The sequence below is a fragment of the Saccostrea echinata genome, unplaced genomic scaffold, assembly GCF_033153115.1.
Source record: "Saccostrea echinata isolate AGI-Se365-2 ecotype Australia unplaced genomic scaffold, CSIRO_AGI_Sech_v1 ptg000019l, whole genome shotgun sequence".
NCBI classification, from domain to species: Eukaryota; Metazoa; Mollusca; class Bivalvia; order Ostreida; family Ostreidae; genus Saccostrea; species Saccostrea echinata.
In genome coordinates, this window is record NW_026889768.1 from 4,007,633 (window position 1) to 4,025,826 (window position 18,194).

Genomic DNA, 18,194 nt, shown 5'->3' on the forward strand with positions numbered 1-18,194 from the left:
TCTGATCTTGCTACATGAAAACTTCCAGATACAGTTAGGTGGACTCCAAGATATTTGTAGCTAGATACACCTGCAGTCTATCCTATTATTTTGAAACATTAGTTTTTGCGTAAAATTACGACCAGCTTTATTAAAGATCGTGACTTTAGTTTTTGAATGTTTACCTTTAAACACCAATCAGAGCAATACTTTTCAAGTTTAGAAAGTCTTGCTTGTATACCTTTAGCTGATGATGATAAAATAACAATGTCATCACAAGAACAACGAGGTCGTGATTACAGCTGAATTAGCCCTATTACAGCTATATATGGCGTACTTGAGCTAAAAAAGTAAATGAATAAATAAAAATAAGCGATTGAGTGTAGATAAACATGATATATGTTATTTACGTTCAAATTAAAATTTTCACCGATTTTTGAACTTGAATAACCTCATGTTTCCTTAGTTAAATTGACTCTAAACTGTGTCTGTTATTTAAATGCAGAGTCGGTAAATATATCGGTTAAATTGTAATTAATACATGTATCTTGGAAACGTGATTGATTTAAATTGTGTACAATGTAATTTACAGGAAAGTCCTATCTTTATATAAAGTAATAAAACAAATATAGAAAGATCTTTTTAATTTTAGTTAGCCTGAACTTATAAAAAAAAATACGCCATATATGACTTTAATAAGTAAGCATTATCAAGGTAGCACGGATTCTTTTTTTTTTAATCCTTCGGGGTAGGGTGAGCTAGATTACTCAAGAGTAGAAAGACCCCCCCCCCCTCCCCCCGGAATTTGCAGTTATTAAAAGTATTTATAAACTGATGCAAATAAAAAAGACTTTGCCCCCCCCCCCCCCCGAACGTGAACCCCACCACCACCACCACGAAATAGATTTTTTCAGGTTTGGGTAAGGATTTTAAGGTTTTGAGGGGCTTGTCAAGGGGAGGAGAATCCGATTTTTTAAAATTAATTTATAAAAATCTGTTGAAGAATGCCGCAGGGACAAGATTACCTTGGCGAATGTTGTGATCAATGGACCTCTCGTTGATTTTGAAAGTCCAGTGGAATAGGAAGGAAGGTTCAATCAGGACCTGTACAATCGAGACTAGGTTGGTAAAATACAAAATGAAAGGAAAGATTTTTTTATGTGTCTGGATATTCAGACACGTTTCAGATTTTTTTGATATCGGGTTCAAGATACTAAAAAAAATATTCACATGCAAGGCATGAAAGTTTACTAACAGTAACACCGTAAACACGGTTTACATTACATGATTACTGGTAACTACTCTTTAGTTATGATTAGAGTATTGACATATGTCTAAACAGTCTATGATTAGAGTAAATAATTTACAGAAAGGAAAAATATTCTAGGATGTCTTCGTCCATATTACGTAAGAGTTTACAATTATTTGATGAAGATGAACAACAGGAGCGGAAGGGTAAGTTATAAAGTAATGTAGACCTGTATACTGATGTAATGGTATAGATTTATTTCGCCGCTACTACCAAAAGTTACTTGTATGTGATTTTGTCAGTGTTTATGAACTCTGAAAATCCGAGGGGATTCATAACACCCCCTTGCTTGATCTGCACATGCGTGGCAGCACAATATCACTTCCTAGGTTTGTTGCTGTCTATAGAAATACAACTGTATAATCAATCTCAAAGATGGAGAGGCTTTTCCTTTTAAATCCTGTAATTGTACAAAAATTCATTTTGAGTTTTCTGAAAACCCTACACACTGCACAGGAGTTCCCAATTTTATCAATAAAAATCACTTGATTGACCAAGCCATGAGCTATGCGTTAGAGTGATTTTTATAGATTGCAAACTCCTGTGCACACTGCCATTCTGGGGAGATTTTTTTAAATGTCATTGTAAAGTCGTGTTCTGTTATCAACATAAGAGTTATAGAATAGAATAGGATTTATTACCAAATCAGGGCCCAATGGGCATAAACATATAACATGTATAATTACAGATAGGATAACAGACAGAATACAACATATAATGAAGAGCAATTCTTATAAATTCACACAAATTGCACAGCACATCAACATCTTCACAGTTCATATATTCCATCTTACCAATAAAAAATAACATCTCCTTTCCCCCGTTGCACTTTCTAACACAACCACAAAGAGATTGGACCCTTCTGCAGCTGATAATGATGCTGTATCCAAATCATACATAAAATGCATATACATTAAAGATTTTGAAGTAATTAAGATGACATTGTATATGTTTTAAAACTAATCACAGGATGTCTGAAGGGGAAAAGAAAAGGTTCTTCAAAAGATGTTAGAATGGAGGACTCTTCAAAGCGAGGCATCAAAAAGCGCAAGAAGAAACAACATATCTCTAAAGCCAAGACAAAACTCTCCAAGGAATCAGCTCTAGGTAATGGTATAATAGGAAATAAATCTAAAAACTGATTGATTGCAAATGCATTGTAGGTATATATTTTTCTCAAATGTAATCTCTGAGATACAGTGACAAGAATATGGAAAACAAATTGTGCCTGGGATTCTGCAATTTACTCCTTCGTAATCTGTGTTGTCTCAAAAATTTCCTTTACAAGTCTTGTTATTTCAGCTTCAAGGTTGATTCAATGTAAAAGTATATAAATTTTTTTAGAGACTTACAACAGAAATAAATCCCTGGAATATACTGAGGACTCTCTGTATTATCTCAACATGATTTCAAACATTGGAGGAAAACCAGATCCAAAGACTGTAAATACTGTATGTATCTGTATTTTTGGTACAATATATTTTTTAACAAAGACTACAGAGTAGAAACTACCGGTATATCGTTATAAATGGTACCAGTTTTATTTGACATCAAAAGAAACACGTTGTACATTTATTGACTGGGTTTGAGGGCAACATGCGTTTGTCGGACCCAAGAACCAAACTGTTTGCCTGAGGCTGTTAGGCCGAAGGCAAACAGTTTGGTTCGAGGGGTTGACAAAACGCATTTTGCCTGAGAACACAGTCAATAAATGTTTTGTTATACCTTTTACTTTGTATTTTGACATAACATGATGTAAATTTTGTTTACCCTCACTTTGGGTCAATTCCATAAGGTTCTGTCAAACTCCATCAAATGCACATAAGCTACAAGTGACCCCGCAGACACTGTGACGTAAGCGGTCCAACATTTTGCTCTGAGGTCAAACATCGATTTTTTTTATGACTGCTCAGTAAAACATTGGAAATGTTAGACCTTTTTTAGAATAGAATTATATAGGAAACAATTTTTAAAGGTATAACAATAAATTGTGCTGTTATGTGTTAAGTTGGTTTTCTAAAACCACTTAAAGCACCCCTCCACTTTAAACTCTTATTACATAGTTAAATATAGGTATTTCTTGAACAAGATAAGCCCATTATGACTGTTTTATATTATAGGTGCATATATACCTAATTTAGATAATGATGTACTTCCAGATATTTTATCATGTAAATGAATCACTTTTATCCCATTCAGGATAAATGAACACCAGTATTTTGACAACCTAAAATCTTCTTAAATTAATGATTCTGAAAGCAAAAGATTTACAAGCGCCTTGTTTTAGTAGATTTTGGAACATAACAAGGGGAGGTCATCAAAGAACCTCAAGAAAAAGGAGACCAAACCAGAAGAACAGTCTGTATTCAGTGAAAAGGACTTTGAGGATTTTAGGAAAGAATATTTAAATTCATGACATATACATGTATATCTATCATTATGAGAGTGTTTAAGAAATAAGTATTGACACTGTTTGATACACACATCATTTATCAAATCACAAAACTACATATAATACATGTATGGATTTTTAAAAAAAAATTCTGTGACTTGGCCTGAGAGATTGCTACATTTTGTATTGTAAATTCTAATGAACATTTCTATTAAGATACTTTCATAAATGATGAAGTGAAAAGTCAGTACATTTACATTACTGAATTTGGTTTGGTAAAGACTTCTCTATTATGACCCAATTCTGAATCAAGAATGGATTAAAGGTATATATGACTGATCTATGTGTTTTTCTTAATTTAAAAATGCCCCCAAGAGTGTTAAGTTCAGTCATGATTGGAAATCTGGACCAAAGATAGATATATAGATTTAAATACATGTATATCTTGGTCATCCATGGTCTGAAATCTACAATACTTACATGTATTCTTTTTCTTCCAAAATCCAATCTTTCTGTTGGTTTGTAGAGCCATCAGGAACTTTCTGTACAAGGTGCATTTAGAAAGAAAAATATGATACTTAAATTGTGTATTTTCTACTGATGAACCTTACGGCCATTCCTTCTTAGTAGATTCTTGACCACAGGAACATGACATGAGAATAGTACAGCTACTCTATAAGACACCAAATGTTTCAAAATTTGGTATTTTTTAAGTCATTGATTACCACTGTATTTTATGCACTCTTAATCCAAGATTAGGGAGACTATAGTATTTGGTCTGTCTATTTAAATGTACCAACATTTTTTTCCTCATGACCTTAACCTTGGCCACAACTTCTGAACTCTTGGTGCTAGTTCTAGCATTGTTTGAAGTTATGACCTTGGAGTTTGACCTACTTTTTTAGAGACTTTGACCCTGAGCTGCCATATTGGGGCATCAGTGTTTCACAAACACATAGTTTTCTCAAATTTTTCCATTAACTATGTATTAAATTTATACTTGCTGATTTTGTTACAAATTGAAAATCCTGTACTTACTGAAAAATTTTAATCATACACAAAATTCTGTGTTGAAAAATCATGAATCAGATTTAAATTATACCTCTATATTTATATATACATGGAATTCTGTTTTTGTAAATGTTTTAAAGAATCAGGGTTTAAATATTACATTTATGTAAACATGAAACGCTGTACTTTGTATATTTTTAAGAATCATGATTTAAATTATTCATTTTTTTACTTTGTAGAAGTTTATATATATATATATATATATATATATATATATATATATATATATATATATATATATATATTTATATATATATATATAAACTAGTCTCCAATGCCATTTGTATGAACTCCCTATCCACTGTGTTATAATACATATTGCAGAGCCATGGTTTGTTCCAGTCTTTACAGTTATTTGCAATACTTGCAAGCATATATGCATCTTGTTTCTCTATGAAAGGTATACAGCTGATTTTTCATTCAACATTTTTATGTCTTAAGTGCTAGAGTCTTCTAAACTAATTCTCTATATTTACATATTTTATCTTTATATAAACATGTTTTTCGGATCAAAGGTTTTGCTCATACTGTACTCAATTAAATTATAAGTTAAATGCACTTGAATACATTAAGTTTTCTATAAAGCTTCAAGAGATTGTGAACAGGCTGATCAGCTGCTCCTTTAAAAGTGAACTCCTAAAGGAAAGCATAATGTCTCTCATTTTATTAATATGTACATGTTTTAGAAAATTTTGGGAAAAAATAAGGCTGACTTATCGATGAACCATGACTTACATTAAGTGAACTTAGCTCTTTGCCCATGTAGGGCTTAAAGTAGCCTGGGAATAGACTTTCAGATGCAACATTTAAAGCAATTCTATTGGCATGTCTGTAATCATAAATTCATGCATCTTGAGACAGGTACTGTGATTTGGGAATTGGACCTGTCAGTAACCTAAGAGAATGAATCAGTTCTACCAGACTTTAATGAGGAAAGCTAAATAACACAGCCTTATCACAGATTATGTATATATTATTCTTTATGTCACTCTATCAAGAATAAGATATTTAAAAGGGCTCTAACTTTTTTTATTGTCACTTGCATCTGATATACAATAAACAAGTTTGAGGTAATGATTTAATACATGTAATTTCAAGTACAATGTCTTAAACAGAAATGACATATTTTTTCATGTGAAATTTAATTAGATCTTGATGGCTTAACAGAAGTTTCACAATATGCCTGTATAAAATAGCACTATAAATGTGGTATCAGTCCATTAATATCCTTGACCTTTTATTGAACTGCCCGGTAAATCATCTTCGTGAGATCCAGAACTCTGAAATGAAGAAAGAAAATAAATGTCAGATTTAATACTAATACCTTAAACCTGAGGCTTGTTGGTCACTACTAAGTACTAATACCAATGTATATGTGAATGAAACCCCCTAAACTTTAATGCATGTTTTGAACAACTGTAATTCAGCCTTTGGCTCATGTTAGCTACAGTTAACTTATTAATGTAAGGATGTTCATCATATACATGTAAATAAATACTGCAGATAACTTGCAAAAGAGAAAAAAATATCTATTGCAGATAACTTGAGAAAGAGAAATAAATATCTATTTCCAAAACTAATGGTTTTGATGAATTAAGCAAAGGTATTTTTTTCACAAAAATTAAGACACATTCTGTTAACAGTGGCATGTATCTGTGATCAGTGTTGTCATTTTGTTCTTGGTTCTCATCAACATGAATTTTTGAAGACTTCAAATTATACAACTTTCAGATTCACAATTCAAGCAAATTTTACCTTTTGAACAAACTGGGGATTAACAGCAATTTCTCTGTCCATTTCTCGTAGCTTTTCCTCTAACAGAATGGCTTTCTGCATCTACAAGACAGAACAAATTCTGGTTACAATGACCTAGACAATGGGGAATTAATTTCTGTTTATTGAAGGTATGTTGTAAAACTTGAGTAGAACATTGAACTCCACACTCATGTTGGATCAAAGTGCTGGAACACTTTCTCTTAAGTAAAAGTTAATAGAATAAATAAATTATGTAATTTGTTGCTATCTGCATCATAAATTATTTTCGGTTAATCTTCTTTTAGTAGCCTTCGCAACACTCATCAGAATAAAAAACATAGGTAATCATAGATTGCAAAGCTCACCTCGACCAATGTTATCTATAAGTTAAGCAAATCTCACATCATATTTTTTTCTAGTTAGTGTGCATCCCAAGATCAATATCCATGCAAGTTTCATTTAAGTAGAACTTATAGTTACTTGGAAATTGACCTGCTCTAAAAACTTTGACCTGTTCACTAATCAAGAAAATGTTACATGTAGTCAGTTCCAACATCCAAAGCAAGTCTTGAAGTGTCCATCCTTAGATGCATCATCCAAGCAAGTTTAATCATAACAAGCCAAATCATTATAGAGCATTTCCAAAACCATTACCCTGGTCACTCATGTGGAAAATGTAGGTCAGATTCAACATCTAAAGCAAGTTTGGAAGTTTCCATCTTTAGATACATCATCCATGCTAATTCGGTTAAAGAATGGCTAAAATTTACTCATTTTGAAAATATGGGTCAGATCCAGCATCCAAATCAAGTGTGGTAGTGTCCATCCCTAGATGCATCATCACGCAAGTTTGGTCCAGGTAGAGCTTATAGTTACTTGGGAAGGGACCTGCTCCAAAAACTTTAACCTGGTCACTCATCTAGAAAATGTAGGTCAGATCCAGCATCTGAAGCAAGTCTGGTAGTGTCCATCCCTAGATGCATCGTCCATGCAAGTTTGGTCCAGGTAGGGTTAATACATGTAGTTACTTGGGAATGGACTTGCTCTTAAAAGTTTAACTGGTACGCCGATTAGGGGTATAGCATAAGCTCATCTCGATTTCGTCATGGTGAGCTAAAAAATTCCATACAACTTCTCTTCTCATTATGATCTATTATTCCACATTTCATTTAAAATGAATCTTTGAAGATAAATTACATTTACCTCTTTATCTAACTGAAGTAGCATGCCAGCACTTTTGTACTGCTCTGGGTTGTCATGGAAACTGACCATACCATCTTTTTGATTAATAGAGGCAAATATTTCACCATCTTCTATCTGTCATAAAAATAAATGTATTCGTTTCATATAAAAGTAATGGACACATACATGTAAATATATCTTGATATTTCTACAGATAAAAAAATTTAATTGAATCGTGCTTGCTAAATACGTCTAACATAGTTTCTTACCATGTGTAGAACATATTTTTCTGCTTCTTTAGGACTGGCTAACTGTACTCGGTTAGCCATATCCGCCAAAGACAGTGTTAAAAATGTCTGAAAAATCAAAATAAACAAATGATTGAAATTTCACCTTCCTTATTCATCATTTGCAATGATTTTTTTTTATTTCAAATCATTGTTCAAATATGGCATTTAATCATTGTGAAAATGCATTCCTTTGAAATACATCAAAATCAACTACACATGTACTGGTAATAAGAATTTGTACTACATTGTACAAAGAGTTTTTTTGAAAAAAAAAACCGTTCTTGAATAGAACTGCTTTTCTACATACATGTACATGTAAATGCTGTATATACTTATCATTATACCTTTGTTAATCTTTGAATATTTTTCTTGTATAGTGAGGTGATACACTGTTTTACCAAGCCCATATTATTATCCTAAAAAAGACATTTCATATTCAACCATCTAATTTTACAATGTTCATTAGTGATTAATAGTTTTAATTAAACATTTACCAATAAAAAAAGTTATTCCTAAAGTTAAAATAACATTATTTCTAAAAAAAAAAAATACTTTATGCCTTTAAAAGTATAATGTCATGAAAACTAGCTGTACCCTAGTGAAGGCCTCCTGGTACTTGTTTACAGTGGCTCGTAATTCGGAGGGCGTGTTAGATCCATAAGTCAAAGCCAGATCATGGTACGCCTGACAGAGTGGCTGGAATCAACAATTATGATTACTACACAGATATCTTGTAAGTACATCTACCTGATCAATTAATAATGCGCAATACAATTTTTTTTTTCATTTTTTCATCTCAAACAACTCAAATGTCTAAAGAGACTTAATTGTAATACCAGGAGATGAACTGTTTGCCTTACCTTTATGTATCTTGTGACTACTTGTGATATATATTTTGGTAGATTTGGAACCTGCAATGTAACACTGAAATAACTAAGATATTCTGATGGAAATACTAAAGCTTCCTTGTACTACACAATAGAATTTTCAACAAATGACCTTTACATGAAATTCTTAGGGAAAAAAATTTAGATCAGAATCAGTAATATTCATTTCCAATACAACTTAACACTGACAGACATGGCCTTCACCTCACCTTTCCATGTAGAATAAGAGCAACAAGGATGTACTTTTTATATGCTTCTAACATGATATGACTGACAGCCATACTAGGTGTTGTTATTGCCTAAAATATAAACAGAATCATTAATACACAGAATTTCTTAAACATTTGATTAAAAGAACTTAAAACAACAAAATCTAATTTTCAGAACAAGATACTCATGAATTTTTCAGAATTTTTTGAAAAATTATGAATAGTATAATTAATGGAATGACATGGCCACATGGGATAAAATTTTGCATTCAACTAATTTTTCAACAATATGATGCAAGTTGAATAAGACTTGCCATACTTACTATTTCATACATATACAGAGCTTTTTCATAATTTTTCAGAGCCGTGTAGATCATTCCTCCATAATAATAATATAACAGAAAATCTTTGGCATCATAATGGCCTCCCTAGTGAAAATAATTAACAAGAGGCCCACGGGCCTTGAATCGCTCTTCTGATAAACTGTACAACCTATCACTTCTATTTGAAGCCTCGAAGTATCCTGTATATTTACATAAACCCTTGAAATTCCAATTCACACTCTGAGAACCCAAGATGATTCTAAGCCAATTAGTACCTGAGAGTTGGTCATGGTGACCTACTTATCACTTGTCATTCTCTGAGGACCCATCAACTAAGTTTGATGATTCTAAGCAAATTAATACCTAAAATATTTTTTAAAATTATAATCATAAAATTTTATAAGTAGGTCAAAGTGACCTACTTTTCAATTGTTTTACTCCAAGGACCCAAGATGCATCAACTGACAAAGTTTGATGATTCTAAGCCAATTAGTACCTGTAATATTTAATTAAAGCCATAAATTTTCAAAAGTAGGTCACGGTGACCTACTTTTTAGTCGACCTACTCCGAAGACCCATGATGCATCAACTGACAAAGTCTGATGATTCTAAGCCAATTAGTACCCGAAATATTTAATTAAAGCCATAAATTTTCAAAAATAGGTCATGGTGACCTACTTTTTAGTTGATCTACTCCGAAGACCCAAGATGCATCAACTGACAAAGTTTGATGATTCTAAGCCAATTAGTACCCGAAATATTTAATTAACACCATAAATTTTCAAAAGTAGGTCACTGTGACCTACTTTTTAGTCGACCTACTCCGAAGACCCAAGATGCATCAACTGACAAAGTTTGATGATTCTAAGCCAATTAGTACCTGAAATATTTAATTATAGTCATATAAATTGAAAAGTAGGTCACGGTGACCTACTTTTCAGTTGACCTTTTTTGAGGACCCAAGATGCATCAACTTACAGAGTTTTATGATCATAGGACTTAAAATGTCCAAATTATGCCTCTAAAACGCTTTGAAATCGAATGCCTGCAAAGTTCAAAAAGTAGGTCACTGTGACCTACTTTTTAATAAATATGTTTTATGGCCCCAAGATGCATCATCTTACAAGATTTAATGATTCTAAGCCTCCCTGTATTCGAATTAATGACCTTAATTGTTTTAAAAAAGATTAGCCATAAAATTCAAAAAGTAGGTCAAGGTGACCTACTTTTTAGTTGACGTACTTTGAGGACCCAAGATGCATCAACTGACAAAGTTTGATGATCATAGGCCTTAAATTGTTCAAAATATGCCTCTAAATCATTTTGAAAAAGAATGGCCGCAAAATTTAAAAAGTAGGTCACTGTGACCTACTTTTGAGTCAACATGATATGAGGTCCTTAGATGCACCAACTGACAAGATTTGATGATCCTAGTCCTTATAGTAAGCAAAATATCAACATTTTAATAAAATGTAATTTTTGGTCAACTTTGAAGTGACCTTGAGACCACGCCCTTTGCCCCAGGGTAAATCCCCGTGCAAATTTTAATCTACAACATATCCTCATCCTTTTGTGTAAGTTTGGTGATAATCTGCCTAGTGGTTCTTGAGAAGAAGATTTTTTAGCAACCAGTACTTTTGTTTCTATTTTCCTAATTATCTCCCCTTGTTAAAGGGTCACAACCCCAGTTTTAGTATAAAAGGGAGCCCTTGGGCCAAGGATACCCTGTGACAAATTTGACAATAATTGGCCAAGGGGTTCTTGAGTTATGGCCCATATTCTAAAAAGTTTACGCACACCGCACACCGCACAAATGGCCATAGCATTAGCTCTTTGAGCCTTTGGCTCAGAAGAGCTAAAAACAAGATTCATTAATGTCAAATAAAACAACATCAAGGTATACCATGGAGTCAGTGCTTGGTAATGGGTCTGTGCATGATCTATGTTAATGCATGTGTTTGTTATCCTGTGTATCATTGTATATTCCGTGTCTACATGTTGCCATTTGGTAAATGTTTTACATCATGTCTATCTGTTACATTTGTGTCTTTGCTGACCTGTAAATCTCACACTCTGCAGACATCTATGATTATATGTCTATATGTTACAATAAAATTCACCTCTTTACCAACATCTGTGATACCTAAATTTATGCAAGACTGTAAATCTCACCTCTTCACCTCTTTGCTGACATCTGTGATGTCTATATCTATGTGAGACTGTTGAACTCACCTCCTACTGACGTCTGAGATATCTATATGTGAGACTGTAAATCTCACATCTTTGCCAACATCTTTGACATCTGTATCTATTTGTGACTAGAAATCTCACCTCTTTGTTGACATCTGTGATATTTATGATATCTATATCTATACAAGACTGTAAAACTCACCTCTTTACTGACATCTGTGATATCTATATCTATGTGAGACTGTAAAACTCACTTTACTGACATCTGTGATATCTATATCTATGTGTTTCTGTAAATCTCACCTCTTTGCCAACATCTTTGACATCTGTATCTATGTGTGACTAGAAATCTCTCCTCTTTGTAGACATCTGTGATATTTATGATATCTACATCTATGTGAGACTGTAAAACTCACTTTGCTGACATCAGTGATATGTATATATCTATGTGAGACTGTAAAACTCACTTTACTGACACCTGTGGTATCTATATCTATGTGAGACTGTAAAACTCACTTTACTGACATCTGTGATATCTATATCTATATGAGTCTGTAAAACTCACCTCTTTGCTGACATCTGTGATATCTGTATCTAGAAACTGTAAGGCTGGCTTCATGTTCTTTGATAACAAACATAGCTAAAGAGAAATCATTTTGCTAACATTTTAATAACACACACATACATGTACATGTATAAAGTTTCAATCACTTGTCAAATAAAGAAGCCCATATTCCTTAATCTCATTTTTGGTCACATTTTTCTTCCTGTAATAGGACCTGTATGAAATGAAATCACTTATCTGTGAGATTAAACCTAAAGCCTATGGCTTCAACAATACATGTAGTACAATGTACTTTGTTGCAAGATATCAAGGCTACAAATTTGCCTTAGATTTTACATGTGGCAATGTTCTAGTTTCTATAGCCATAATTTGAATGGCCTTTAATCTAACATTTACTGATTTGCCTACAAATCAAAATGTCTTTAATTAATTATTTACGAGATTTAAAGAATTTTCCACATATTCCTGGCATTAAATCTTTGTTGCTTTATTATAGCCCTATCCTAGCTTCATGGATACACTTGCAGAATAATTTGACAATATGTGGCTCTACTGTTCTGGTGAAGACATACAGGAAATCATTGATCTATTCTCTGTTGTCCTATCCTAACTCAGAAAATGGAGGGGACATAATTTAAACAAAATTCTGTTTACAGGCTGCATCCTTCATTTAAACTAATTTAATTCTCTTCACTCTTAATTTGACCATGTTTGGTGCTGTGGGTCTAAGGAATAAGTAAAAAATGTGAGAACTCTACATGTTTGGTGCAGACTGATGGAAAGTTCAAAGGATAATTATTACATGGAACTCTGGCCCCTCTTTTGGTTTTGCCCCATCCTCTAAATAAAGACATTTTTAATTCAGAATACTGTGAAATCACTAATTTTTGTGGGGGGTTATTTTCATTGATTTCAAGGTACAAAGAGACCTATGAATTTATGTCCACCAAGAAATGTAATTTTTCACTTATATTACTACTCAAACTTCAACAATTCTTCATCCACGATATCAAATCCCCATGTACACAATTTTTTCATCACACCACGAAAATTTAACCCCAAAAAAATATTTGATTTTACAATAGTTACCTTGAGCATATGGCCCAGGAAAGCTTATAAAATATGTACTATTTATCTTCATTTTAATCAATTAGATAAGGTTGATTCATACTTGACAGAGATCAGCATGTATAGAGGTCAGCTGTGCAGGGTATAGTTGAATCTTGTTGATGGCTTTCACCAGAATCAGAATTCCTCTCATTGGCTGATTAATCAAACAAATATAAACATCAAAACACAGGTACATAAAGGAACATTCAATTTCAACAGCAACAGGAGTTGTGTCATATTTTGAATCAATTTTCAAAAATTACCTAAATGCACATTCATGAAATTTACCTAAGGAGTTAGAATTGTCAATTTCTTTAACTCTACAGTTTAAATCGGTTTTATTTGCTCTTACTAGGAAAAGGACTGTGACGCAAATTGGTGGGCAAAAAGTTTACTTGAAATTCAGATTTCATTGTACTTTTTCTAATGCGTGAAGTGCAAATAAACGAGAAGACACTTATGTTGATGTCGACATCTACTTCTCAATTTCTCTATATAGGAGTTTAAAGGAATCGCCATAGCAGAATAGAAATAATTCCCTTGTCATCGAATTGTTGGAGAATATACCCCTCAGTCTCGAGATTTTGCTGGCAAAAAAAACCCCTCGCCCTTTGTGCTCAGTTTTTATTTGCCAAAAAAATCTCTTGACTATCGGGGTATATTCTCTAACAATTCCTCCAAATCATTTCTTAAATATTTTGAACTCAGTCTGCAATTAAAGCTATCAGACTAAAATAGCCATACCTGTTTCTTTTCCACTAGATTTTGGGTAAACTTGTGACATAAATCTGCATCTGAGAAGGAAATATTCAGTATTAACTTGATTCATTTGATATTCACATTTAATGTAAAAGCACAAGGCTTCAGTGGAAAGAATTTTAGCTTAAACAGGCATCTTACAACTGTCTGTGGCATATCTAACATGTTCCCCATGGCAGTCATTGATAAATTCTTGTGTCTGAACAAACAATGTCTCAAAGTCTGGGATATTGGGCAAGTTGTACTTTACACATCTGAAAAACAAAAATATGTTTGAATTGATCACAGAAACTGATGGGTCTTTTTGTGATTAGTTTGGTTAAAATAATTAAGAAATAAAATTAATAATGATTAATCTAACCAATTATTTCAGAGAGGTGCTAAGGCATCAAATAAATCAACTCTACAAAAATATTTAACAACTTGTTTAATAAAAAAATGATAAAATACAAATGACCCATTTCACCAATTACAAGGAGTTTTTGAAATCTTTAACCTTTCAATGTAACGTACATGATGCGGAGACATTTTATTTTCAGTTGTTTTGATTTAAATGAATGTATATTTTACAACATATGCTTTGAACTTTATTAAGAATCTATTTCAAAAAACAAAAAGAACAGATTACATTTATTAGAAAACAAACTTTATACTGGGAATAAACCTTAAGATAGTTTGAAAATCTTTTAGTGTTGTGTGTGATGTTTTGGGCAAATAAACATGATGCTGAAAGAGTTGTCGATCCTTAGTAATAGGTCCTTGATAAAACTGCATTGACATCATGATGTATAATGGTTATCACAAAGATCAGAGACATGCTGCGGCCATTATTCTCCAATAAATCACAAACGTCATCAACAAATTATCAAAAAAAATTAAATTGGTGTACTCTAATTTTGACTGTGTTCACTATAGTTAGAATAATCTAACTGTGTCTCAGGACAGGCCCTCACCACAGTTAGAATGCCTCCCATATACCCGTAATGTAGCAGAAAATTGCAGAATCGCTCCAAAATGATTTTGGAGAAAATTAATGAAGTTGCATTGAAAATAACAGTCAAATTAATCATAACAAACCCTTTTGAGACTGTAAATACCTTTCATCTAAAAATTTAATCCATATAATGGAGGAATTCAACACTTTTTCAACAATGTTTTTTACTCGTTTTGAATTTACACACCATGTTGACATTCAGAACTCTCATGATTTTTCATAGTAAATGCACCGAGTTAGAGTTATCTCCCGTATTTTCTTTGCTACAATGACAATGCGCGAAACGCATTCTAACGTTAAACCGGGTCCGTAGGACATTTATCATTTTAACGATAGAACATTCTATCTATGTTCACTAGGAAAAGGATAGAGGTATCTTTTCATTGTGTGCAATTTGAAGGGTAAAAATTTACAATGGGCTTGGATAACACTGCACCTTTCCCAATGCTTGAGATACATATGAAGGAGGAGTATCATTGGATTTTGACGTCATAAGACACTTCTGATGATGTTCAAATCTAGCTTCTGCATTTCTCTACATACAACTTTAAATACTTTGCCATAGCAGAATAGAAACAATTCCCTCATCATCAGGACTGTTGTAGAGTATACCCCTCAGTCTCAGGATTTTGTTTGCAAATAAAAACCTTGCTCTTCCGGCTCGAGTTTTAATTTTCCAACAAAATCTCTTGACTATCTGGGTATATTCTCCAACAATTCCTCCAACACAAGAATTATTTCTTAGGTAACAACACTGAATGAACAAAGAAATAAATCTTACAGGATTCCCAATATTCCTAGGGAGTGTTGTTGGATATCAAGAGTTGCAAGCACATTGTCCAAATGATTAGCATTTTTTGCCAAGGCCTCTGCACTCTTTCCGATAAATTCACATAGCTGTGAAAAATTCCCTGAAACCAAGAAACCAGTCACTTTAGTTGATTAAAAATATTGTCATCAGGCGTGGAGTAAATATAATCTGAAGCTGAGTGAAGCATACAACTTTAAATATCAGTGATTTGCTCTAGTCAATGGAAGCAATGATTACCGTTCCCAGTGTCATGTATGCATAAAGCTTAGTTACCTCAGACATAAAATAATCTAAGCCTAAGGTTGCCTTCAAAGTTCCTGTAGTGTAGTCTGTGGAATTGACTGTATTTGAATATTTTGTATGGGCGAAATATTATTGAAAATAAAATATCTGCTGATGTTTGGACAAAGAATAATTAATGATATTTACCTTGTGAAGACAAATTTTGTACCGTATTCACGTACTGTTCCAGGGCAGCGGCCATTTTCCAGAGATTTTGTTAAGACCGCCTATATCAATAAACATTTTGAAACCGAAGAACAGATTTCATAATTTAATTTCTCTGTCACTCTACGTATTTATCATTGAAATTGTTTACTCAAGAATACTCGATTGATTTTATTAAACTATTAAGAGCATGAAATGTTTTCTTTTCTTTTTTTCTAAATGATGTAAGGAATATAATTGCTAGCGCTCTCGAGCGCTAGCAACTACGTTAGTCTATATTTCTGGAATACGCATGCTCGACTTCACGGTTGGGCATTCTGGGAAAACTACTGAAGATAGACTGTACGATGATAATTTCGTTTTATCATAAAAAATAGATATGATCCGAATTCTGAATTTCTAAATTTATTGTCTAACCGAAGATTAAAAGTACAAGAAAAATTTGGGTCATATAATTCCAAGATTGTAGAGATCAACTGGTAAAACCTAGCTTTCCTTACAGCTAACCATGTACATGTATACTACATGTACCTTCCTAGATAGTTCCGGCAAGCTCAGAAAAAAACCCAATAAATCTTTCAGAGTATGTCGGACAGACACGAGAAGCGATTGATACAATGCATTAGCACTGATATATTATAATTCTTTAATTTTTCATTTTTCCTTTTTTGACGGAAAAGCCCGAGTAATGATCCGATTGTTATTGCTATAGCGCTCTCGAGCGCTAGCAACTACGTTAGTCTTTTTTACTAGAATACGTATGCTCGACTTCACGGTAGGGCATTCTGGGAATACTACTGTAGATAAATGTACCATGTCAATTTCGTTTTTTAATTTGAAAATACATATGATCTGAAGTTTCGTGTTTTGTTGTCTAATCTTAAATAAATGTACAAAAGGTAACAGTGACTGCCAAAACTGTACAGATCAGTTATAATTTTTAAAACTATAATAAAAAAAAATCTAGCTATTTTTAACTATCTTCCTGGATCTTTCTGGCAAGCTCGGAAAAACAACCTCGGATATGTTTTCCGAGCTTGCCGGAAAGGCCCGAAAGAATGCGATTGCTACAAAACAGTACCACACTGGAATATTTTTAAACTAGGTGTTCATTGCTTCTACTTATCTCTTATTTTTCACTTCAGTATTGAAATTACAGTAAACTACAGAATACTTAAAGCACAGTTAATGATTCATGCCATTGCCAATGTGAAAACCCACTCTAGATTCACCATTCTGAATTAAGCCACATTCCCCCAACGCCACCTCCAGTGTACATGTACCACTGTGTCTTCCTATTAATAATTAGGGACGACCATTTGATTCTGAGGGGGGGGGGGGCAGATTTTGGAAATAAATAATCTGTCCTCAAAAAAGTTGAAAATAAATAACTGTCTTTCCACGACCGGCAAGAAAATAAATAATCTGTCCTTGACTATTACTTCTTATCCCCCCCCCCCCCTGGTCCCCGTTTGAACTTTTTTTTTTTTTTTTTTTGTTTGTTTTTTTTTTTTAAGAAAATAAATAATCTGACCTTGATCATCTTGAAAATAAATAATCTGTCCTTGACTGGCATGAAGATAAATAATCTTACTCGAAAAATTTTGCCAGAACCCCCAAACCCCCCGACCCCCCCCCCTCCTCAGAATAAAATGGTCGTCCTCTTAATCGATTCAGCAAATTAATCCAATAATTTAGATACCTCATTCTGTGGTTTATGATAGCTACAGCGCTAGCTCACCTATCTTTTTAAAAGATAAGCTTGTTCAGAACATAGGGTAAACTGATCGAAAGTCGGACATGACCGCGAGTCGAACGTATTTTAAACCTCACGTACACCTTTTGATAAACAATAAATGGTAGGCAACTCTTGATTATCTGTCTTCTTTTTTATCCATTTAATCAATTAGAGTTATCTTTT

The 18,194-nt window shown here is 33.1% G+C and overlaps 2 protein-coding genes across 2 annotated transcripts; one reads left to right on the plus strand and one right to left on the minus strand.

The window, feature by feature from the left end:
• The first annotated feature begins 1,303 nt into the window (after window positions 1-1,303).
• LOC133189766 (active regulator of SIRT1-like) lies at window positions 1,304-4,019 on the plus strand. The gene is made up of 4 exons (XM_061325167.1): window positions 1,304-1,434; window positions 2,258-2,395; window positions 2,633-2,739; window positions 3,579-4,019. Exons 1-4 carry the CDS (start codon window positions 1,368-1,370, stop codon window positions 3,702-3,704), a joined length of 438 nt encoding a protein of 145 aa, XP_061181151.1. The 5' UTR covers window positions 1,304-1,367; the 3' UTR covers window positions 3,705-4,019.
• Window positions 4,020-5,758: 1,739 nt separating this feature from the next.
• On the minus strand, window positions 5,759-16,342 carry LOC133189600 (COP9 signalosome complex subunit 3-like). The gene is made up of 15 exons (XM_061324984.1): window positions 16,256-16,342; window positions 15,797-15,926; window positions 14,163-14,275; window positions 14,007-14,056; window positions 13,324-13,416; window positions 12,153-12,227; window positions 9,398-9,502; window positions 9,075-9,164; window positions 8,839-8,889; window positions 8,573-8,674; window positions 8,323-8,394; window positions 7,958-8,044; window positions 7,710-7,823; window positions 6,507-6,587; window positions 5,759-6,031 (listed from the first exon to the last, which is right to left on the minus strand). The coding sequence occupies exons 1-15, from the start codon at window positions 16,308-16,310 to the stop codon at window positions 5,972-5,974; spliced, it is 1,278 nt and encodes a 425-aa protein (XP_061180968.1). The 5' UTR covers window positions 16,311-16,342; the 3' UTR covers window positions 5,759-5,971.
• Window positions 16,343-18,194: the final 1,852 nt, after the last annotated feature.